This window comes from Eublepharis macularius, chromosome 18 (assembly GCF_028583425.1).
Source record: "Eublepharis macularius isolate TG4126 chromosome 18, MPM_Emac_v1.0, whole genome shotgun sequence".
In the NCBI taxonomy this organism is placed as follows: domain Eukaryota; kingdom Metazoa; phylum Chordata; class Lepidosauria; order Squamata; family Eublepharidae; genus Eublepharis; species Eublepharis macularius.
Window position 1 is genome coordinate 15,474,685 of NC_072807.1, and position 23,343 is coordinate 15,498,027.

Genomic DNA, 23,343 nt, shown 5'->3' on the forward strand with positions numbered 1-23,343 from the left:
TCGTTCCTTTTAGCCGCTACAACCAAAAGCCGCGCCAGAACTTTTTCATCCCGTCCCCCAGGCTTCTATGGGGATTCCTCCGCCGAAGTGAGCAGTCCTTCCTTCCCCCTCCTCCACCCAACCAAAAAAGTAATCCCTAGCTCTTCTGAGGCGGCCCGACGAAAAGAGCGCGAATCGGCGCGGGGCTTCCCTCAGAAAAGGCAGGAGAAGACATACTAAGAGACTCAGAGGAGACGAAGGAGGCGCTCTGCGGCGCGGGGAAAGAAGGCGGAGCGCGACGCCGGAGGAAGGCGACGAGGCAAAGGCAAGCAGCCGTGATGAGTCTTTCCTTTTCCGGCTGGGCCGAGGCGGAGTGAGAAGCTAGCGCGAGGGGCTCCTCCGCTAGTCGCCGCCATCATGGTGAGAGGCCCGAGGGGCGCCGGTCTTGCGGGCAGGGAACCGGGGGGAGAAGTCGAGCGGGTGGGCGCGGGGCTCGCTTCAGGGATTGAGGGCGAAGCCGGTGGCTGCCGCCAAAGGGGCCGCTGAGGAGAGGCGAGAGGAGGTAAGCCGGCCCGCCGCCATCTTTTTAGCACGGAGAGGAGGCGGAGGAGGCAGGCGGCCGCCGCCGCGTGGAGGCCTCAGGCGGCCTTGTGAGAAGAGCGGCCGGTTCTTGACCTCCAGGCCAGGAAGGAGAAACGCCAAGCGGGGTCGCCAAGAATAATGTCCGCCTCTTATATGAGCCTCTTCGGCCACTGTTAACTGGAAGGCGTATTAAGGGGGTGGCGATTTAAGGACCTCAGAAGAGCCCCGTTGGATCAGAGGGCCCATCCAGTCCAGCACCCTTTTTCACACGGGCCAAGGTGCTGCACTGGAGGGCCAACAAACGGGGCATAAAGCCCGAAGCCTCCCACTCATGCTGCCTCCCCCGCGCTGGCATTCAGAGGTTGACTGCTTCTGGAGATGGAGTGTTTTCCTTTAGTCACCATGGCTAGTTAGGCATTGATTGTTATATGCTTTGCGAGTCTATTTAATAATAATAATAATAAAAACATTCCATTTATAGACTGCCCATCAGGACAAGACGTTTAATGCCATTTATTAATCTTACAATACACTGGCTTTTTTTTACATAGAAAATGATGAGTTTAGAGCCACCGATTAAAAAGCAGAGAGATAAGCTTTAAAGAAATTCAGTGTGACTGCTGTGGCTAGAGTGTCAGACCGGGACTCACTGAACTTACCTGTGGGCTGCCCTTTTTTCAGCCTATTCTATCCCACTGTCTTGAGGATAAACATAAGAAAAAGTGCCCTGCTTGATCATGCTAGCAGTGCATCTAGCCCAGCATCCTGTTTCATATAGGGGTCAACCAGTTGCTGTGAAGAGCCAGTAAAGAGAGTAGGGTGGCCTCCTGATGCTGCCTCTTAGTAATGGAATGTAGAGGTTTGCTACCTCTAGAGTTGGAGATGACCTGTACAAAATAAGACTCAGCTGTGATACAAGCAGAAAGACATCAGACATTCACAGAAGATAAATCTATGAAGGGTTGTTACCTTTACAGCTACTGTCCTGTACTTGAAAATTCCTTTATAAGCATATCATGCCTCAGATATTGGGGATATGTGAGGGTTGGTGCCCTGTTTGTGAGCTTCCCAGAAGCATTTACCTGGCTGCTGTTGGAAGCAGGATGATGCACAAAATGGTCAGTTGGGTCTGATTCAGCATGGTCAGGTTTGCATTCTTCGAGACCAGCTGGCCCATCATCTGTGTGACAGTATAGTGGGAAAGCATGAAAGGGTGAGAGTTGCCATTTCCCATGTTTGAAGTACTTCAGAATTAGCTGTTTAATACTGTCCGTCATTATGGGTGCAGTTATGGTACATGGGTACAAAAAAGGGAGGCCAATTTGCATTATTCCTTGCAGTCTCTTAACGTCAAGGTAATTATAAGCTATCAATAACAATGCTTTGCCAAGAGGGTTTATAAATGAGAGCTAAAGAACAGGTTAATATATTCAATTTGAATACGTTGTGTATTTGTGTCTTATCTGTAGGTGAACTCAAATATTGTTGTAATTTGAGTTTTATCTGGTATTCAAGAATCGTTGCCATCTGTTCACATGTTACTTCTGTTGAGCTGAAGACACCCTGTAACTGACCAATATTTGAGCTGTTGAGGAACAGGAATAATAATAGTTTTTTATTAAGATTACTTTCTCCTCCCCCCTAGGCTTGTACTCGTCCATTAGTATCGGTGTACTCCGAAAAGGGAGAAGTGTCAGGTAAAAATGTCACCATGCCTGCTGTGTTCAAGGCTCCCATCCGCCCTGACATTGTGAACTTCGTTCACACCAATTTGCGAAAGAACAACAGGCAGCCTTACGCTGTCAGTGAACTTGCAGGTAAGATGTATAGAAAACACATTATTGAAGCTTCCTGCTGTAGAATAACAGTAGCAAGAAATTAATAGGTAATGCATCAAAGCTTCTTGATGGCTTTTAAAGGAGGGAAAGCAGGTGGTTTAAAGTTATCAGCCATTAAATTGTTTTTGTCTTGTGGTATGAGTTGACATAAAATGTTCCCTAAAACTTCCTGTCAAATGTGTTTTGATTACAGATAAAAAATATGGAGGTTTCTGAGATCTGATTGAATAAAATCTTGGTTCATCAATTCTAGCAGCAATATAGTGATGGGGCTTTGCTAGAGTCTGTGGATGCTAATTGATGTTATTTGTTGTCCAGCATCTTTTCTAGGACTTCAGTGAGGGGTGTTGAATAGTTTTCACTTAAAGCTAAAGAATTTAAGTAGCTATAGCAAAGAGGATGTGCCATACAGAAATGATGAGATTCCACTTCATTGGTCCGTGTTTTTGAGTTTTATGATAACAGTGGAAGTTCTGATGGTGGCTCTGAATTCCTTCCAAAAAATATGATCCAGCATATTCAGTAGCAAAACATTTTATGATACGTGCTTGTGTTTTTCAGGGCATCAGACCAGTGCTGAATCTTGGGGAACTGGAAGAGCAGTTGCCCGTATCCCAAGGGTTCGTGGTGGTGGAACTCATCGATCTGGCCAGGGGGCTTTTGGCAATGTATCCTTCATTCTACTTTTTCTTGTGGGCCTGTTGTCAAACTCTGGTCATCTCTAGTTTGAATTATACGTTAGCGTTCAGAACGATTACCGTTTAAGACCCTTTATGCACGCTTGCATGGGCCTTTAGACCATAGAAGGAAACACAAGGCTTTTTGATGGTGAAAAAGGAGCGGAGGGACCTTCCTTGCCATGATGTCGTAATTTGCGTCTTACTCTGCACTTGGCGACAGTTGCCTGCTGTCATTTGGCTGAGACAGGTGGTTGACGATCAGTTAACTCTGAGCAAGGCTAACAGAGGAGCTTGGTCTGCAAACTGTTCTAGTTCTGTCCTTAATGCTGGACATACAGATGTGTCGTGGTGGTCGCATGTTTGCCCCAACTAAGACTTGGAGGCGTTGGCACCGCAGGGTGAATATTACCCAGAAGCGCTATGCCATTTGCTCTGCGCTAGCAGCTTCAGCCCTTCCAGCGCTGGTGATGTCTAAAGGTGAGTTTGTAGTACCTTTAGCTATAGAATATTTGGCGTGTATAGCCTCACTTTAAAACCAGTAGCGGATACTTATCTGAAGAATGGAGAAATGAGGCTTGGTATAGAGGGGCGTTTTGGGTGGAAAGCCTTGTAGAGTTCTTGTTGCTCTTCTGTGTTGGGATTAATTCATGAACAGCAATATTTTTTGCTGTTGCAGATAAGATCTGATTACACTGAATTTTTTTCTCTCATTCAGGCCACCGCATTGAAGAAATTCCAGAACTTCCCCTGGTGGTTGAAGACAAAGTTGAGAGTTACAAGAAAACTAAGGAAGCTGTTCTGTTGCTTAAGAAACTTAAAGCCTGGAATGATATCAAAAAGGTGATGTGATCATTAGTTGTGTAAAAAAATATGACTCTAGGTGGTTTGGATTGATAAAGCTAGTGAAAGGACATGCTGACTAGACATATAAGAGGTCACTTAACCCAAGCAGTTTATATTAACAGTGTAGCTAATCAACATTTCTTTCTCAGTTAGATATTTAATTGCCTTGCGGAATGATGAATTATTTTCACTGGTCCGTGTTTCAGATGAACAGTGGTGATGGTGAAGTTCTGACATGCAAAAAGTCTGAGTTTACTTCTCCCTTCTCTCCTCCACCCCAAGTGGTGCAATGTCTGGCATTTGACACACAATGCATTTTCTTCCCAGGTGTATGCCTCTCAACGTATGCGTGCTGGCAAGGGTAAAATGAGGAACCGCCGTCGAATCCAGCGCAGGGGGCCCTGCATCATCTACCATGAGGACCACGGCATCATCAAAGCTTTCAGGAACATCCCAGGTAGCTCTCACATAAACATAACATGGGGCATGATGATGATTAAAGTAAGTGCTTGAAATGATGATATTCTACCTCATTGGTCCATGTTTCTGAAAAACTTGATGTGGTGGAAGTTCTGACGAAATGCACAAATACGTAAGTCTATCAAAAGGTGCTTCATCTGGGGCATACTGAAAGCAGCATATGTTTCCTTTACGTTCTGGGATACAAACCAGTAATTAGTTCTTCACTTGGTGGGTATTTGCACCTATTTTATAGTTAAAGAATTGTGCACCTTATATGCTGGCATTCTGTTTGATAGGGATTACTCTTCTTGATGTCAACAAACTGAACCTTCTAAGACTTGCACCCGGTGGCCATGTTGGACGTTTTTGCATTTGGACAGAGAGTGCTTTCCGCAAGCTGGATGACTTGTATGGCACCTGGCGCAAGCCAGCCACTCTGAAGAGTAACTACAAGTAAGCTCTGTTGAGGCTAGGGCTACAGTGGTTGTCTGGCTTTTGACAAACGATCCATATGCACTGCAGTGTGCTGCTTAGTATTTAAAATGAGGCAACATGGGAGATGGTAACATGCTATAGATGGAAAAGTAATATGTAGACTGTGTTTGAATGCAGCCTGCCAATGCACAAGATGACCAATACAGATCTTGGAAGAATCCTGAAAAGCCAAGAGATTCAGAAGGCCTTGCGTGCACCAAAGTAAGTAGATGCTGTTTTAAATTGGGGGGGGGGGGGACATCACAAGTCACGTTTGGGGCAGGGTAGGAGAAAGACCAAAGTGAACGTGAGAATTATGACAACACAATTCTGTAAGTTTAAAATACAGTTTTGATTTCTGAGAACTTATAATTGTGCGTAGCAACATCTCTTTGAGTTTTTCCTCCAGTCTCAGTTTTGGGTGACTTAATATTTATTTATTTAAATCCTTTGCATGCCCCCTTTGCACCCACATAAGGTCCCCAAGGAGACAAACAACAAATGTTAAAACAGTTAAATAACATTTTAAATGCAGAAATATAATTAAAAATATAAACAAACACACAAACTAGGGAGGAGGCCATAAGAGTTTGCTGAGAGTACGCCGAACAAAACAAGTCTTCACCTGCTGGCAGAAGACAATAACAGAGGGAGACAGGCGAGTCTTCCTAGGGAGGGAGTTCCAAAGTTTTGGTGCCACCACTACCAAGAAGGCCCTTTCTCGGTTTCCATCCATTCTTAATAAAAAATCATTCTTATTCTGGTACATTTTAATCCTACCCTTCCTCCATGGAGCTCAGGGTTGGAATTCATCACTCTCCCCTCCTTCACTTAAAACCTTGTGAGGTAGGTTAGGCTAAGAACACAACTGGCCCAAGGTCATCCTCGTGACTAAATGGGGATTTTAACCTGGATTTCCCAGGTCCTGGTCTTTGTCTACTAGACTGTACCCCCTTTACGCTAGTATGTTCATGAAAGAACAGTACACTCATCCAAATGTCTTTTACAGGAAAAAGATTCACCGCAGAGTTCTTAAGAAGAATCCACTGAAGAATTTGAGAGTTATGCTTAAACTGAATCCATATGCCAAGACTATGCGACGCAACACCATACTGCGCCATGCTCAGAATGTGAGTGGGCGAAAATGAGACAGAAATCCTAGAAGTTCCTTTTTTAAATGCCCTAAACAATAAGGTCTGAATGCTCTTCCTTCCTCCTTCCCCCTACAGCACAAGCTGAGAGAAGTAAAAGCAGCAAAGGGAAAAGAAAAGGTTCAGGCTGCTGCCGCCGCCGCTGCTGCTGCCAGAGCTAAAAAAGCTGCGTCGTGAATGGGCCGTCTGCTTCAGTGCTGAAAAGGGCTGTACTGTGGATTACAGTTAATAAAAAACAATCTGTTCAGAATGTCTTCACAATGTTCTTTGTTGCGAACGGCATCGAATGGGAAATTCAGAAGTCAGTGAACATTCATAGGGGGTTAATCCTTAGATCTGGATTAAGACATGCAGTGTAAGCCTATGCATGTTTACTCAGAAGTAGGCCCCACTTAATTCAAGGGATTCACGCTACAATCCTAAACAGAGTTACTCCAGTCTAAGCCCACTAAAATCAGTAGGTTTAGACTGGAGTAACTCTGCTTAGTATTGCACTGTTGTGCGTAGGATTGTTGATCTTGGCCATTGTAACTAGTTTGCTAAGACTGCTGTCTAGTTTGAATTTGAGTGTTTTGAAGTTCAGTAGTATTCTGTGGTATTGGGTTCAGGTGATACACCAGCAGACATACTCATGTAATGGATTTGTCAATGAACATTGGTTTGAAGTTCATATGGAAAGAAGCAGGTTTTACCTGCTATGGATGGTAACTTTGGCATTATGTAGAAAATAGTTCTTGCCATTCAAAATGGTTAAGGAGGAGTGTAAGCGTAATTTGTGTTGTGCCTACAGGTATTTCTACAGTGTGGTGATAATCAACAAATAAATGTTTCTGCTTAAAGTGTGTTTAATTAAAAGAAATACCGTGTTAAGACAGAAATTCCAAATATTTATCTACCATTCAATAATATTACAAATGTTATTCTTTCAAAAGGTACACAATTCTTTAAAGAGATAATGCAGTGTTGTTCTTATAAGGATACGCAATTCATTAAAGACATAGTACAACACTCCAAAGGTAAATGCAACAAATGCCAAAGTCTCTTACACTGTCTTCCAAGTGCTTCAAAGAGATCTCACTTCCTAGCGACCAAAGGTGTGACTGATGTGGACACATTTTTGCGTTCTGTGGAGAATGAATTGATGTTGGGAAATAATAACTTAAGGCTTGGGGTAAGCTCACTTTAAATAATATATGTATTAGGTAATGGACATTATAAATGATGTATTTTGTACACAAACTTGTTTTTTTTTTTTTTTTGGTTAATATTATTTGTGGTTCCATGTAACATTTTGCATAGTATGCAACTCTGAGGAAGTCTGTGAAAGTGCATCCGCACTGGCAGCACATTTGGTCTCTGGGAAGTGAGAAGATCTCTTTAAGCACTTGGAAGAAAGTATAAAAGACTTTGGCATTTGTTGCATTTACCTTTGGAGTGTTGTGCTATGTCTTTAATGAACTGTATATCCTTGTAAGAACATTTGTATAATTGTCTACCTTTGAAAGAATAATGTAATATTGATTGTAGTTAAATATTTGGAATTTCTGTCTTAGCACAGTAGTATTTCCTCTTTATTAGTTACAGAACACTAGTTCTTTTGGTTTATTTAAAATGTGTTTAAAACAGAACTACCTTGATGTAGCTCATCTATGATCCACTTTCTATGATTTCTCAGAGTTGGGATTTCAGAATAAGCAGTTACACGTGTGAATAGTTGGTATCAGGTGGCAGATGTTAACTTTAAAGATGTATAAGAGAACAGATTGGGTGATCAAGCAATAGTTTCCAGTTAGTACTCTGTACTAGTATACTCATGCGTCACTAGTCTTTAAAGCAATGTTTCTTAAAAAGTGGTACTTGTAGCGCTGGTGGGTTGCAGAATTAGTCACGGTGGGGACAGGATTTTCATAACAATTACTAAGAATTTACTCTCCTTCAGTCCCCATATTCATCTGCAAGTGTGACATGCTGACCCTGCCAGCAACTGTATTTGACATACTGCTTCTTGCCAGGGTTTGTGCTTCTGTAGTTTTTTACTTCCCTAAAATTTACTGGAAAATGATAAAATAACAGAATGATTGTCTATGTATAAATACCCTTCTTGGATAATGTGGGATGTGGGATTCTTGATTCCATCATCAGTGGACTCAGTTTCTCCAATACTGATGGGTGGTGGAAAATAAAATCCGTATGATACAAAACGTTGAGAACTACTCTGCAGTATAGGGGAGACAGCCATAGTGGGGTAGAGGTTGCTAGTAAATAGTACTCAGTTGTTGATGGGTAGGGGCAAATTAGTTGCTTCATTTATCTTTCCCCTCAGTGAGGACTTGGAGCAGCTTACATCATTCTCTATCCTCACAGCAACCCTTCGAGGTAGGTTAGATGGAGTGATTCATTTGCCCAAGGTAATCCAACAAGGGGTTTCTAACTAGTGTCATGCAGGCCACTGAGTGCCTACACTTAATTAGGTGAGCAAGACCCTCTGCCCTCCTGTTTTATTGTTATCTACTGGCCTGTAAATACATAGTTTCAAGTGGTTTGGAAAACAGCTGTTACAAAATGAAATACACTTCATCCTTATAGAAGGCTTTGGCAAGTAGCAGCTCTGCCATGCTAACGCTTCAAGCTTTGCCCACCTTTTGTGCTGCTCTATTTTTCATTTTCTCAATTATATTTTTTGAAGCCCTGACCATATATTTGAATTATAAAGCAAAAGTACAGAGCTTAAACCTACTAGATTGACAACTTCCTCTGTCTCTTGGTTCAAGATTTTGTATGGTGGCTTTCCTGCTTTGTTTTGATACCATTCTACTGTTCTTTAAACAGTCCAGTAGCACCTTTAAGACTAACCAACTTTATTGTAGCGCCCTCCCCTCTCCACCTATATATCTGACCAGTTTCTTCTTGCCCTCCATGCATCTGACAAAGAGAACTGTGATTCTTGAAAGCAGTTGGTTAGTCTTAAAGGTGCTACTGGACTCTTTGATTTTGCCACTACAGACTTAACACGGCTAACTCCTCTACTATTCTTTAGAAAGGGGATCGTGGCAGCTGTTCCTAAGGAGCTGAGTTTGAGCAGGGGCCGATGGCCTCTTAAACCTTGATTATGACGACCCTGAAAAAGGCACTAGGGCCGGCTTTCCCCCCATTACCCTGTACTGCAAGGGACAGCAGCAACACGCGCCCGCAAAGGAGCAGGCCACGTTCTCCCTTTGCTTCCGGCGCTGCCACGTGGGCTTCTCGCCCTCCAAGATGGAGACCTTCCCGGAAGCCAGGCTGCTCTCAGGGTCTGCTCTAGGCCTTTCCACTTATTTGCCCTTGCTTCGTCGCCTAGGAAATGGAGCGTTTCTGCTTCCGCCCGCACAGAATATGGCATCGGCCTGTCCCTCCCGGCAGCCCGGTGCGTTCGGGCGCCTGGCGGTGGCGTCATCACTTCGCGCCGGCCGAGGCGGGGGAGCGACGGCGGGAGGATGCTGAGCCGCCTGCAGGAGCTGCGCAAGGAGGAGGAGACGCTGCTGCGGATCAAGGCGGCGCTGCACGACCAGCTCAATCGCCTCAAGGTCCGGGGGGGCGCACCTGGCGGGGTCTCATTTGCATATGCTAATGAGCCTGCCCCGGATCATACGCGTGGGGCCTAATTAGAGTTATGCTTATCTGCGCGTGCGCGTGACTGTAAAAGGGGGGGGGGCTTTTTCTAGAGCAGCGTGTGCGTGGAGGAAGGGCGGGGCGCGAGCATTTCCCCTCTTAGGCAAGGTTTGGATCTCATTGAGGCGAAAGGCACGTCAGCTTGCGGAACGCACCGTCACACGGCGGGGGCTGGCTCGGATGGCCAAGAAAGCCCATGGATTACGCAAACTCGGGGAGGATAAATGGAATAGAGGAGAACAAAGTCACTTTGAGTCCCCATTGGGCAGAAAGGTGGGGCATAAATGAAGTCAATAAATGAATGAGAGGGATTCCTTTGGATTTCCAGATGGCCACTTTGAGAAACAGGACATTAGTGTTGATAGACTTTGGCTTGATCTAGCAAGACTCTTCTTATGTCTATGTAAAAACTTTGCAAATAAGAGGCAGAGAGTTTCCCAGCTGTTTCCTCCCCCTCCATCCAGGGGCTTAGTCTTCTTTCTAGTAGGCTGCACGTTTCCTAACCTCCTACCCGCTTTAGCTCAGATGTTTGCCTCTGTACACATAGATTGCTTTATTTCGAGGCTGCAAACAGGTGACTTCCTCTAGGCTGAACAATTGTTCCATGTGTTCAACCCCACCCACCATACATACACACAGGGCTTTTTTTCTGGGAAAAGAGGTGGTGGAACTTTGTGGGTTGCCCTCGGAGAAAATGGTCACATGGCTGGTGGCCCCGCCCCCTGATCTCCAGACAGAGGGGAGTTGAGATTGCCTTCTGCAGCAGGGAGGGCAATCTCAACTCCCCTCTGCCTGGAGAACAGGGGGCGGGGCCACCAGCCATGTGACCATTTTCAAGAGGTTCCAGAACTCTGTTCCCCCGCGTTCCCCCTGAAAAAAAGCCCTGCATACACACACACATACACCCATCTCTCTTTTTAGCTTGGTATTCCGTTCCTTCAGTTCCCAGAGGCCCCTCAAAAGCTGCCAAGAGATCTCAGTATTAAATGATAGCCTTCCTGGAAAACCCAGATAAGCACTTGTCATAAATTAGACAAAGAAATGGCAGCACAAAGATTCATCCTGCTCTTGCAAGAAGGGTGTCAGAACTCTTGGCAGAAAGATGAAGGGAACTTGCTTTCCTGAAAGGTGGAGGGGAGGTTGGTGGCCTTCCAGGCTCCGGGGAACATGCCACTTCAGGGGAATTGGGGGGAACCCACATGAAGAAAAGGAGGGTCTGACTTGAAATGTGTTCTCCCATTGACAAAGTAGCACATGTGCCTGCTTCCTCAGCACTTGTAGCCATAAAGGGACGAATAGCTTCACGCCAAACTGTAGGGTTTGTTGAAATGCCAGAAGGTTTTACAAGTATTAGTTCAGCTGTCTGTGGGGTTTTAAGGCTGTGGTATGAAGCAGAGAGCAAGTCGGACGCCTGTATAAAGGGGCAGCCTTATAAATAGGCACGGAATGCGCTTTCCGGAAGGGATTAGAATGAAAGCTTAGCGGCATGTGCAGACTGGTGCTATTCAGATATTGGCTGCCCATTGTTTGGGGCTCCTGCAGGCCAGTTTAATTACAGTTTCTGAGTCTCTGTTCACAAGCATGAGATTAGTGTTGGGTGTGGAATTTAGCATTCTTGCAATGTCAAGTTTCATTTAAAACAGAAGAGTTTCTAGCCCCTTTGATATGCCAATAATTTTAACACTTTATGCACGATGTGCAGTTTTCCCATCCATTCCAAAGGAATTTCCCTGGATTTTTGCCTCATTAATTGAGTTCTGGGAAGTTTGTTTTTCCCTTGATGATAGTTTCAAGTGGGTGGCTGTGTTGGCCAGTAGGAGAAGAGCAAGATTTGGGTCCAGTAGCACCTTAGAGATGTTATTGGACCCAGATCTTGTATTTCTTTCGTAAGCTACCTCGTCTCTTTTTGCCGGTAAATTTCAATCCAAGCTCTTTTTTATCTCTGCTTAGTCCAATAAAAACAGATCTGTTCCTATTGCCGCTTGAGGCACCAGTGAGATTTTGAAGCCTCTGTTAGCGTGGAGGCTGAAAAGAGCTTGCACTCACTTCCAAATGAAGCTTTATTTGGTGGAATTGGGGTTTAGTGCCAAGCTTTCCTGGTTCATGATAAATTTCTTCCTACTGACTTGGTGCCCCCACACGTTTCTTGGATTTGGGTAATTATCTAGAAAAAGAGAAATTTTTGCTTTTAAGGGGTAGTGACTCCCTAAAGCCACCATGCTCTAATTTTTTTGTTTTTGAAAAATAATCATGCTACAGAGTTAATGGACAGTGTGTAGGATAAGTCAGCGTGGTGGGGTGGTTAGACTACTGTCAGACTAGGATCTGGGAGACTGATGTTTGGATTCATGTCTCCACTGTAAAAGCATGTTGGATGACCGTGGGACAGTGACACACTCAGCCTAACCTACCTCATAGGGTTGTTGTGAGGATAAAATAGAGGAAAATTAGGTTGTAAGACTTTGGAGGGGGGTCCAATGGGGAGAAAGGTGGGCAATAAACAAAGTAAACAAATAACTTGTTCATGTTTAGAAATTGATGGTTGCTGAATGTTCCCAGGTGGAAGAACTGGCCCTCCAATCTATGATCAGCGCCAGGGAAGGGAATGTGACAGTATCTTCAGCACCGCTAATGGAGGAGCATCAAAACGTAAGTCTGTTGTGAGGAACATAGCTTTCAGACATTGGCCACGGTTTCCAATGAAACGCTGGGGAATGATCTCCTTTGCTAACTCATCACTTTTGTGGTGTTGATTTGCCTGTGTGTGAAAGATCAGTTGTTGTCTCTCACGCTATGGTGTAGGCTGGACGAGCAAGTGAGTGGCCCAGGAGTATCTGTTACGTTCTTAAGAGTTACAGCAAGGCCCAAAGGCATTTGGTGTTACCTGAAATGCATTTGTAAAGGCTTGCGTTATCTGGTGCTTCCTCGTGTTCTTTGTTCTACTTTAACAAGATTTTTATTCTGTGTACTCGTGGACAGATGGACAACGAAACAGCTATTAATCAAACTAAACTACAGCTGCAAATGCATGTCAGGGGAGAAGAGGAGGAGGAAGAGGAGGAGGAAGAATCGGACTCTTAAAGCGAATGGACTGCAGATGGACTGCTCTTTATCCCAGACTCAGGAGCCTCCCTGCTCACCATCTGAGCACACGGTTTCATCTGACTTTGCTTGGTGCTACAGAAACTCAACGGTGCCCCACAGCTGCCGCTGGGTATCCTAAAAGTTTCCAGAGGCACTGATAAAATAGAGGGGAGGAGGGAGTGGAACAGTGGTGTGGTGGGAGGGGGTTCTTGGGAGAATGTATAATAATGTAGCATGATTCTCTCTTCTTTTTTTTTAAAGCAAAACAGTTAGAGCCAAGTAGCATTTGGGAATCCCACCGTGCAACTCACAAAGCAATAACAGCCTGTCCTTGCAGGCATTTACTGCTGGCAAAATGGAGTGGCTTGGAAGGCCTGAATACTGTGCCATCAGCACTCTCCACCCCATTAGAGCACCCTCCATTCAGAGCTATTTGCCTGGGGTCCTTGGGTGCATTCACCTCCCCCCCCCCCCACAAGGAACCAATGCTAGTACAGAACAAGACCCCTACATCCTAACCATCAATGGCTCATAGTATAGAACTTGAAACATTTAAGAAATCATCTGTGTGTGCTGGTGAGCAATGGCTGAACCCCCTGGATTCTTCACTGCTGGGGTGGTGGGAATGAAATATATGAAAATGCTACTTCTTTCTACTGATGTGAGCTTGAGTGTGGGGGTGAGTATACGTGCTGCAAATTGGAGATTTTCGGTTTTCTCCATGAGGTGCTTCTTGCTGTGAATGGGGATGTGTGACAAGTATTTTTTTTGTCATTTCACCGAGGATGAGCTTTGTTGGCATGAGCGTCTCTGTCTCTTCTGGAACTTGGAAGGGAGCCTGTGAGCACTTTTTGGGAGGGGGGCATATTCAACTTGTTCTTGCCCCTGTAGTAGCCGTGCTACAGGAACACGGAGGTTGTTCGCCTGTCTCTTTTCCTTCCGTGCCTCTCTTCTCTCATTTCCTTTCCTTCCTTCCCTTTCCACCAGTTGCAAGCAAGATCGTGAACAAGTTTAGAGTAGAACAGAAGAGAGGTAGGCCTGTCAGCGTTGAGGAATTGGGCTTGCGGTTCTGCTAAGGAGCCAGGGTTCTGTTTTACAGTGCTGAGGACTGCACTAGCTTGCAGTGTGATGAAATTCACAGCTCAGGTTTATGAGAAACATCAGAGTGAGTGTGTGTGTGTTTGGGGGTGGGGGGGCTGGTCTGATGTGTGAGGCCATCCTGAGGTACTTGAACAGCCAGCTGGTAGGTAGCTCTTACTGCTTTCTCTGGTGCTAGCCATGAAATAGTACCTGTAGCACATGCAGGGGGAGAGACTATGCAGAGAGCCAGGAGGCTGAGAGAGAGACTTTGGGGGCAGAGGCCTGGAATCTCCGAGTACTATCCAACAGCAATTAATATTAACTTTCAAAACAAAACCCCAGTCCCTGAAGTAACCTCATAATATATTTATTAGTGTAAGATGAAAATGTTCAACATCTGAAAGAATAAAATGATCAAAAGGATTTTCAAAACACAAAAGTGTGCACAGTCGTTGATTCTCAGCGCGAAGGAAAGCCACTCTGATGCGCGTCTTAATCTTGGATTCTGTCAGGGGCCGTTTCTCCCGCGACCCAGTCTCAAAACACAAAACACCAAATTAATCAGAAGAGAGATGTACATCACTAAGCAATCCGGAAACATCCAACAAGACATTTAGAAATAAATAGGAAAAATAATGCCAACGCCTTGGGGCGAGGGGAAAGGGGGCAGGCCCTGCTTATACCCAGTAAGAGCTCTTTGAGCAAACTGAAGCCTCAGGCTGGGAGAGGCAAGGACCGAAGCGAAAGGAGAGGCCAGACCGTTTTGCACGGGAAAAGTGGCAAAGCAGGTGTGGAAAGTACCACCAAGTTACGAAAGGCTCAAAATCAACACACCCCGGCAGGGACTCTGGTAGAATCTCTCCAACTTGGAACGGATAGCCGACCTCCGCTCCAAACCTGCGTCTTGCTAACTTTTAAAGCATCACATGTCTGGGCAGTTAACAAGAGGCGATAAACCAAACAGCTGTTGATTCAGACCCACAAAGAGAAAGAGGTTGAGTTGGAAAAGAATTTGGCACATGCGCTGTAGAGAGATCATTCATCGGTTGGGGTGGGGGGGAGTGAAGGGAGGGGAGCACACGCGTTATTAGCTTTGCGAAACGGGATCAAAACAGCATTGTTTGGACAAGTGGGGGGGGGGGATGAAAAAGATTGCCAAGCATTGCTCCCATTCGTTTCGACGGGTCCCCATCCAGTCCTGTGTGGAATGAAGGGTGCAGAGCAGCACTCGGTGGGTTCCTCCCGATAGAACCTGAGGCTGAAGAAACTCAGCCAACGTGGGTCGGGGTACTCGGCTGGTTCAGGCCAATGGTGGAACACAGCCAGCCTGCAAAGTCCACTTCTTCTGCCTCTGATCTCTTAATAAACGTGTGGACCTGGAAGAAGCAAAAGGAACCACGTTTTTTTTTAAAAAGTCAGAAACCGGTACCAGTTCTTAGCCAGAGGCAAGCAATCAAGGCCACAGCAGGGACTGAAGTGGGGCAACAAGAGCATTCGCCTCCAATGGATGAGGCCAAAGGGACCCCCCCCCCCAGCTTCCAGCCCTCCCCAGGGCCATGAGAGGATTTCTCTTAGTCCTTTCTGCTGAACCAAAGACCAACTCGGGGAAGATCGGGACACTGAACCAACGGAGCAAGTTCCCACTTACCATGAGCTGTTTTAGATCCGCTCTCTCCGCTGGGTTTTTGATCAAGCTAGGAGGAGGAGGGAGGAAAAGGGTCAAGTTTCTGTTGCTGTATCGGGTTATGCCTTCTGGAAACGAATGTGTTAGGGCCCAGGCAGGTATCCCAAAGCCTGCCTTCCCCTGGACAAGGCAGCCCTTGCCCAGCTCCTGTCTATCTGCAGTGGGGTTTGTGCAGGAGATACTTGCTGCTGGATGGTGTGAGCAAGGTGTGCCAAATGGGTTTTTTCCCCCTCAGCCAGGCACCAAAGACAGGCTCTTCCAAAGATTTAACTCAGTCCAACAACGGAACTCACCATTTGTTCACAAAATCCTGGAATTCCGGACTGAAGACTCCACTGGGAAGCTTTGGAGGCGGCTGAAAACCACGAAACCAAATAGAAATCAGTGTGGCAAACGATGTGGCCTCCAAGGCTTTCCGTTTTCACTCTTCTAAAACTTGACAGTAGAAAGACAAGTGATATAATTCAGGGATGGGGTTTTCCATACCTGCTTGGGAACTTCAATGTGGAGAGAGATCCAACGGAGTCACGTACGTGACTTGGTAAGAACATAAAAAGAGCCTTGCTGAATCAGGCCAGGGTCCATCTCCCCCAGCATCCTGTTTCACAGCAGTGGCCAAGCAGTTACCCTGGACGGCCAAACGGCACCGAAGCCATGGCCTTCCCCCAGTATTTCCTCTTAGCATTGGCCCTCCAAGACTTTCTGCCTCTGTATGTAGAGGTTCCCTGGGACCTCTTCTCCATCAATCTGCCCGATCTATTTTCACGGCCATCACTACATCACAGGCAATGAATTCCACTATTCAGATACTCACTGGGTAAAGAAGTACTTCTTTTTTTCCCCTTTGGAATCTCTCTCTCTCATGAACTTTATTGGGTGCACCACATGGGAGAGGGACAAAAAGGCAGTCTGCTTTATCTCATACCTAATTTCATAAACTTCTATCTCCCCTCCCAGCTGCCTTTTATTTTCGAAACTGAAAATTCCCCAGATTCTTTTCTGTAGAACCTCTGTTGAAAGTCAGAGACTGCAAGGGGCAACAGAGAGAGCCAGCTGCCTGCACCAAAGTAGACCCTCTGCCATTCAAGCCGTCCCATCCCACTCAGGTATGCTACACAGCTGAAATGTGTGCCATGTGTGGTGCTGCAAGATGTAGTTGCCGCAGTTACTCCCAAGAAGGGGCTAGGTGAGAGCCTTTAATTTTTTTTCAGTGAAACAACATCCATTGCGTTTCAAGATTTGAAGCCCAGATCTTCGGTCTTTAGCATTCATGCTGGCCGTGTGACAATGCCACAGGTCAAGGACAGGAGTTTGAAATGCTGCCCCCTCCTTTTATTTTATATAGCACATTTTCAAAATGCAATTGTGACTCATGAGTGGAACAATTAAAAGACGGAAGGTGAGCGTGTGTGTACAACCACAGGTAATGAGGGATTCCAGAAAGGGCAATAACACACTGATCTTCACAAAAGAGTGTTTTCCCCATTGTTAAAGGCAGGTGAGAGCTACTTTCAGCCTGCTAGCTGTGTGCAGTTTGGGGGTGGGGGTGTCCCGAAACCACAATGCCCCAGAGAAGCAAAGTTATTTGGCTTGTAGCCCACCCTTTGCTCCAGCTTGCCAGATGCTCTGGGCTCTTCCAGTGGCTCAAAGGAACAACCTTTAAAGGTACACGTGTTGTAGACAAAAAGGACAGAGTGCCTTTCTTGTCCTCTGAGGTAGGAAGTGGGAGACCACCACACTTGAAGAATCAAAGACAAACACGATGGAACAGGTCAAGAAAGCTCTACGTGGTTGTCATATATGGGACCAGAAGGAATTGTCTAGAAAGTCTGTGGAGAAAGGGGACCTCCCAGACAATATGCCACCAGACTCACTCATCTGAATTATTAGTACAGCTTGATTACGTACAGAGCTTCACACCGCGCTCTGCAACTATTAGGGAGAATTTGCACATTTAGTTGAAATTTCCTGCTTTGGGGATTATGAAAGTGTGAACCTTATAATAATAATAACATGTGATTTATATACTGCCCTTCACAACATCTTAATGTCCACTCAGAGTGGTTCACAAAGTATATTATTATCCCCCTCAACAACCATCACCCTGTGAGGTGGTTGGGGCTGAGAGAGCTGTGACTGACTCAAGGTCACCCAGCTGGCTTCAAGTGGAGGAGTGGGGAATCAAACCTGGTTCTCCAGATTAGAGTCCTGCTGCTCTTAACCGCTACACCAAACTGGCTCTCGCATATGTGCCATCAATTCACAACTGATTTATGGCGACCCCAGCAAGGAGCCTTCAAGGCATGTGTGAAGCAAAAGGCGGCCTGCCATCACCTTCTTCTGCTGAGTCTTCCCTGGTGGTCTCCCATCCAAGTACCGACCCTGCTTAGCTTCTCAGATCTAATGAGATCAGACTATACCATGCCACCTTCCCTTCTGAATCTGCTTGCACTCCTACAGTGTATCTCCCAAGCACTTGCAGAGCCCTCTTTCCAAAAGCCAGGGGACACAACACAGAGAGAGCCTGGCACGCTTACCTCATTGACAATGTAGTCTAGGAGTTCGAAGATGGCCATTGGTGGTCTGCTGTCGGAGCTGTAGGCTGAAAAGTCAGAGTTGGAAATCAAGTAGACGACCCAGGTTTGCTTGCCACCTCCCAGTAAGTTTTATCGTTTCCCCCATGAACCCTCTTAAGGCTGGTATTTATGTACCCTTATTAAGACCCCGTTGTGAAATCAAGGAGCTTTTGCAATTTGTTACTGCTTTTAAAAAATAAAATGCTTGCTAGGCTGTTTGACAGGAACCAACTACATGGCTGCCCATGTTAGCAGAGAGGAAAACAGGAAGAGGGATTGGGAAAGAGGTTCCTCCAGTAGCCAAAAAGAACCCCTGTGGCAGAAGGATACTAGTTTAGGCTTTCCTTTGTCACGCTCACCCTGTTGGGCTAGAGAGCTTCATAACAACGCAAGTGGTATTCATTCCTCCCAAAGTTGTTCTTTCTGGTCATACAAATGGCTGCTTTTTAAACACATCTCAGCTGCTCTTCTTTAGAAATGTGTGTCTACTGCCCCCCACAGCATCTGTTGCTTCAGGAGTTCATTGGCAGATTAGGGCCCTTTCCAACATCTTCCACCAAGAGCCACCATCTAGGGGAGAACTGTTTCCCATGAAGACTGATGGCTCCGAGATGGAGCTGTGGGACTTATAGAACATGAACTTCCATATGGGACTGGGCATGGCTCAACACTATACCCCAGGACATGGAGTGCAAAAGACCAGTAACGAATGAAAGATGAGGCAATGGAATCTCGGGGACACAGAAGGCAAGCAGAGGAAACTGAAAAGCTCTCTATTGCTGCTGTGTCGTCATGAATCCTTGCTGTAATCTAGACTTTTTCTACACTCTGATTTGAGATTCTCTAACTTTTCCATTGTTTCACATGCGTTTCTTAACAAACAAACAAACAGCTGGCTTACATCTGCATTGCCCCCCCCCCCTCTACAACCCGATGTTTGACCCACCTTGCGTTCCCAGCCCCTGAACTCAGTATTCTTACCACTCATTGGCCGGCCCGGTGTCCTCTGCCTGGGTGATGTCTCCGAGACAGGAGAGTCGCCCCCGATAGGGCAGCCAAACATGAGCTCCAGTTCCTTCGAGTCGGGCGGAGGAATTGGGTACCTGCCGATGGCCATTTCCACCAGTGAGAGCCCCATGCTCCAGATATCCGACTGTACTGAATAGTGAGTCCCTTGTAGTCTTTCGGGCTGCATGTACAAAACAAATGCCATCTAAAATACAGGTGGCTGAAAAGTGCTGGATGGATGAGAAACTCCCTTTCAGCCCTATCCTGGCTCATGAAGCAGTGAGGGAAATCTCATCCCTGGAAGGTGTTTGTTCACCTGTAGGTTGCTTCCTTATTTATTTATTTTGTCATGACTAATGATTGGGAAACTGGGAGATGGGGAAACCTTCAGGGATGTGGAGCTATTAATGACTGCATAAACACTACAGGGAAGAGCCAACTTTCATGTAATTCCTAGAACTCCCATCTTTCAGCCCCAGGCAGGTCAGCTGTTTAAATTCTGTGCCCCAGGAAATTCTCAGTCTCTTGAGCTTGGACATGTGCTACCTTTACTAGCTGCTGCTGAAACAAGAGCTGGACATGCATTATCATAGGTAGAGGCAGGACTTTTTTTCAGCTGGAACGCGGTGGAACGGAGTTCCGGCACCTCTTGAAAACGGTCACATGGCTGGTGGCCCCGCCTCTGATCTCTGCAGCCTGGTGGGCAATCTAAACTCCCCTCTGTCTGGAGATCAGGGGGTGGGGCCACCAGCCATGTGACCGTTTTCTCTGAGGGCAATTGAAACTTTAAAAAACTCCCCCTCCCCTTGTTCCTGCTGACCCAAAGTGACATCATTGTGTGGTCCAGAGAGTGTGCACATGCTTTGTGCACACACATGTGGTACCAGGGGCACCAGCTCCCACCAAGAGTTGCCCCCTGTGCTGGCAACCCACTGAGTTCCACCACCTCTTTTCCCAGAAAAAAAGCCCTGGGTAGAGGAGAAGAGTTTTGACTTCCCCGGTTCTCTCAACTCCCAACCTCACATTAAGTTCACAGAGCACAGATTTCTAGCAAAGTTTAATTCTACCAGTATTTGTCAAAACATTCTAAGGGCTCGCCAAATATACGTTTCCTACACAAGCTGCAAGCAACCTACAGGTAAACCCAAGTGACAATTGAGAAATGGCACAAATACACATAACGCTTGTCAGATAGGAAAAGTCAATATGAGGGTTTGCAAATTCCTCTGCAGAGGAGTATTCTGTGGAGAGTATTTTGCAACATCATCCAAGTTGGGTTATCACAACAATATACATGGGAAAATTTCTCCTCCCTACTTACAGACATGTATGATCTGGTGCCCACAAAGGAGTTTGCCATCGAATCGATCAGTTGCCCACTGACACCGAAATCACAAAGCTTGATCTCCCCTCGGGAGTTTACCAAAATGTTGGACGGCTTAACGTCTAGGGGAAAAGCAAGGGGGTGGCAGAGACAAAGTTAGAGGTGAAAATTTGGAGAGAGGGCCCTCCAGCCTGCGCGCGCGCACACACATCCAGCTAATATAAAGGGCTTCCTTTTTGCTTCTCAGTGTATTTTTTAAAAAAACTTATGTCATTTATAGTCTGCCTTTCTCACTGAGACTCAAGGCAGATTACACAGGGTAAGATTAGTACAATCAGTATCAAGGACAATTTCATAAACAATGCCATAGGGTAAATAAACACAAGTTTGCAAAGACATAACATTGGCAAGAATCCAATACAGAGTTGAAGAAATGCTGAAACAGAACATAAGCAATTTTAAAACTGACATGAGACAACATGAAGCACAGGTAGTATGTAGGAATACATATTCAAAGCAACAAATAATACGCAAGGCAACATGGTGGTGAAGTCTGGGGTCCCTAACTCATTAGCGAAGTATCTGCGACCCCCCTCCCTACAATTCTTCCCTCCTATCTGAGTAAAAAGCCTTTTCGAATAATTCGGTTTTGCATCGTTCGCGGAAAGCCAGGAGAGGGGGGGCTTTCCTGACCTCCTTTCAACGTATGCTTTTCCTTTGGGTAATCCTACAGAACAAGTGAATGATTCAAGTAACAATTTAACATACAATAAAGATGGAAAGATTCTTAACTGTCCACAGCGTTAGCATTCCCAAGTGATGAAGTTTTGTCTTCTGCGTTTATTGGCTTTAAGCAGATTGCGTTTTAACTGCAAAGCAGTGGCAGAGTTCGCTAACTGGATAAACCTCCCTGAACAGGTAAGGGAGGTTCAAACTTTGTCTGACGGACAAACCCCTGCCAAAACACACTAGGCCCAAGACATGACATTGCCCCTACAGATCTCCCCCCGCCCCCCAAATCCTCTTCTACTAGAAGTACAGGAATTAAAAAGAACTGCCGCACTTTCTGACTTGGTAGAAGGCAACTTCCAGTGTTCTCTGGATTTGGTCACCGGAGCTAAGTGAATGGAAGGTGTACAACAGAGTTCCCCCCCCCCCCACATCATTGCAAAGACTCAATGGAGAAAACATGGTTGTCTGACAAGCGACGATGAGCCAATATGTGCAGCAGCGCTGCTTTCTTAAATGAAGGCCACCGGTAACTAGGCAACTGGAAACGGACTCTTTGTGAATGCTCAAGCACCAGGAGCAATTCTTCCCAGCTTTTGAGCTGCAGGCATCAGATACCACTCTGCAGAACAGAACTCTTCTCCAGCCATTATCGACGTGCTCAGCCTTATTAGGTAAGCAGCCAATGAGTAGGAAAAAGGTTCACTGAGGTCAAGGAACCGAGAGAAGCTGTCCCCCGACAAGTTCTGTTGGTGGATTCAGAATGTTCTTTGTGCAGGGAAGCGGCTCGCACTTCTTTCCACTTTTCAGAGCCCTCTCTGTTGATGCAACATGAAAGGGGACTCCAGATATGCTGAGTCCCACCCAGTGTCTCCTTGTTTTGGTCCTTCCGATACAGACCACAAAGCCGAGGAGGGAGATTCCAGCAAGTGCCGCTTCTCGTTTGGAAACACATCTGCAGGAGGGCTTGTCCTGAGCTCTGTGCAGACGCATCAGCTCCTTGTGTGTTGGACTCAGGCCAGCACACTCTGCCTGTCCTCACGTGCCCACCCCCATCTGGTTTGTGCATTTCAACCAACATCTGCAGAGGGTCCCAGATGCAGGTGCATGATTCGTCCAGGTGTGCCTTGCACTTGCAGCAATTAGGCAAATCAGGGATACACCGGAGAGTCTATGCCTTATGCCTAAATGCTAATCAAATAGAAACATGGTACTGAATACAATCAAAACCAAAGACACCCACGTTAAACTTACTAGCATCAATAAATATGTCATATACTGCAACCAATATACAAGACCACACAGTAGTGCAAGGTTAATGTATAAACTCTACAATTTTAATGAACAATTATTTCAACCCCTACTCACAGACGGAAGGATTCATTACTCATATTCAAGAAGAAATATTATTCAACGCATTGAACTCAAAAGGACTCAGTGTTTTGACGAATTACAGCCATTTGGAAGAAAATTTTCATTGAGAAATTCTCCTACAAATCGGATATGTGGTGCTTTGGAACCTATAATTATTAAGAGGACTTGTGTATATGGTGCTCCTGTTGCATTTGCACTTTAATTCTTATGTGCAATATATGAATAGCACTTTGGACACCTTGCACTTTATTCATTGGTATAGTATTCCTGTTAGCACTGATATGAATGTTTTTCCGTCAGTGAGTAGGGGTTGAAATAATTGTTCATTAAAACTGTAGAGTTTATACATTAACCTTGTACTACTGTGTGGTCTTGTATATGGGTTGCAGTATATGACATATTTATTGATGTTAGTAAGTTTAACGTGGGTACCTTTGGTTTTGATTATGCCTAAATGCAACATGCCTAAGTGCAGCATGTGCAGCTTAGGGCTAAGGTTTAGAGGCTTTTCAGTGCCAAGTTTTTGCTGTGGCTCAGCTTTTGAACAGCCTTGGTTTCCCCCCCTCCCCACACACACACTGTTGTTTGCTTGTTGCAGGAGTCTGAAAAACAAGGGGAAATTTACCCCTCCTCCTCCCCCCAAAAGGACAGCAGTGACCAGCAAACCACACTGTGCATAAGGAAGGGGACGGGAGGGGGGGGGAGCGAAGCAATAAGCTGCCAGGCTGCAGCATAAACTCTAGGAATGGGCTGGGTGCTTCGAGGAGGGCAGACCAGGTCAGCCTAATGCCAACCGCATGCTCTACCGGGAGTCTGAAATCTGCAAG

General features: G+C 45.8%; 3 protein-coding genes and 3 non-coding genes across 6 annotated transcripts in view; 5 read left to right on the forward strand and 1 right to left on the reverse strand.

The window, feature by feature from the left end:
• Positions 1-242: 242 nt before the first annotated feature.
• On the forward strand, positions 243-6,259 carry RPL4 (ribosomal protein L4). Its single transcript, XM_055002605.1, has 10 exons — positions 243-399; positions 2,207-2,378; positions 2,961-3,067; positions 3,418-3,556; positions 3,795-3,919; positions 4,250-4,379; positions 4,681-4,837; positions 4,997-5,080; positions 5,868-5,988; positions 6,088-6,259. The coding sequence occupies exons 1-10, from the start codon at positions 397-399 to the stop codon at positions 6,184-6,186; spliced, it is 1,137 nt and encodes a 378-aa protein (XP_054858580.1). The 5' UTR covers positions 243-396; the 3' UTR covers positions 6,187-6,259.
• LOC129345873 (small nucleolar RNA SNORD18) lies at positions 2,809-2,880 on the forward strand. The gene has a single exon (XR_008598634.1). It is a non-coding gene; the product is annotated as a small nucleolar RNA SNORD18 (small nucleolar RNA).
• LOC129345875 (small nucleolar RNA SNORD16) lies at positions 3,255-3,354 on the forward strand. Its single transcript, XR_008598636.1, has one exon. It is a non-coding gene; the product is annotated as a small nucleolar RNA SNORD16 (small nucleolar RNA).
• On the forward strand, positions 4,432-4,502 carry LOC129345874 (small nucleolar RNA SNORD18). Its single transcript, XR_008598635.1, has one exon. It is a non-coding gene; the product is annotated as a small nucleolar RNA SNORD18 (small nucleolar RNA).
• Positions 6,260-9,455: 3,196 nt separating the features above from the next.
• Positions 9,456-14,238, forward strand: SNAPC5 (small nuclear RNA activating complex polypeptide 5). The gene is made up of 3 exons (XM_055002794.1): positions 9,456-9,572; positions 12,217-12,306; positions 12,637-14,238. The coding sequence occupies exons 1-3, from the start codon at positions 9,483-9,485 to the stop codon at positions 12,736-12,738; spliced, it is 282 nt and encodes a 93-aa protein (XP_054858769.1). The 5' UTR covers positions 9,456-9,482; the 3' UTR covers positions 12,739-14,238.
• MAP2K1 (mitogen-activated protein kinase kinase 1) overlaps positions 14,173-23,343 on the reverse strand; it is a 41,574-nt gene continuing 32,403 nt past the window's right edge. Inside the window, exons 6-11 of the mRNA XM_055002793.1 lie at positions 20,411-20,535; positions 19,063-19,270; positions 18,043-18,107; positions 15,799-15,860; positions 15,470-15,515; positions 14,173-15,197 (exon numbers count right to left, since the gene is read on the reverse strand). Of these exons, the coding sequence (XP_054858768.1) occupies positions 15,090-15,197; positions 15,470-15,515; positions 15,799-15,860; positions 18,043-18,107; positions 19,063-19,270; positions 20,411-20,535 (614 nt within the window). The 3' untranslated portion in view covers positions 14,173-15,089. The remainder of the gene's footprint in view (positions 15,198-15,469; positions 15,516-15,798; positions 15,861-18,042; positions 18,108-19,062; positions 19,271-20,410; positions 20,536-23,343) is intronic.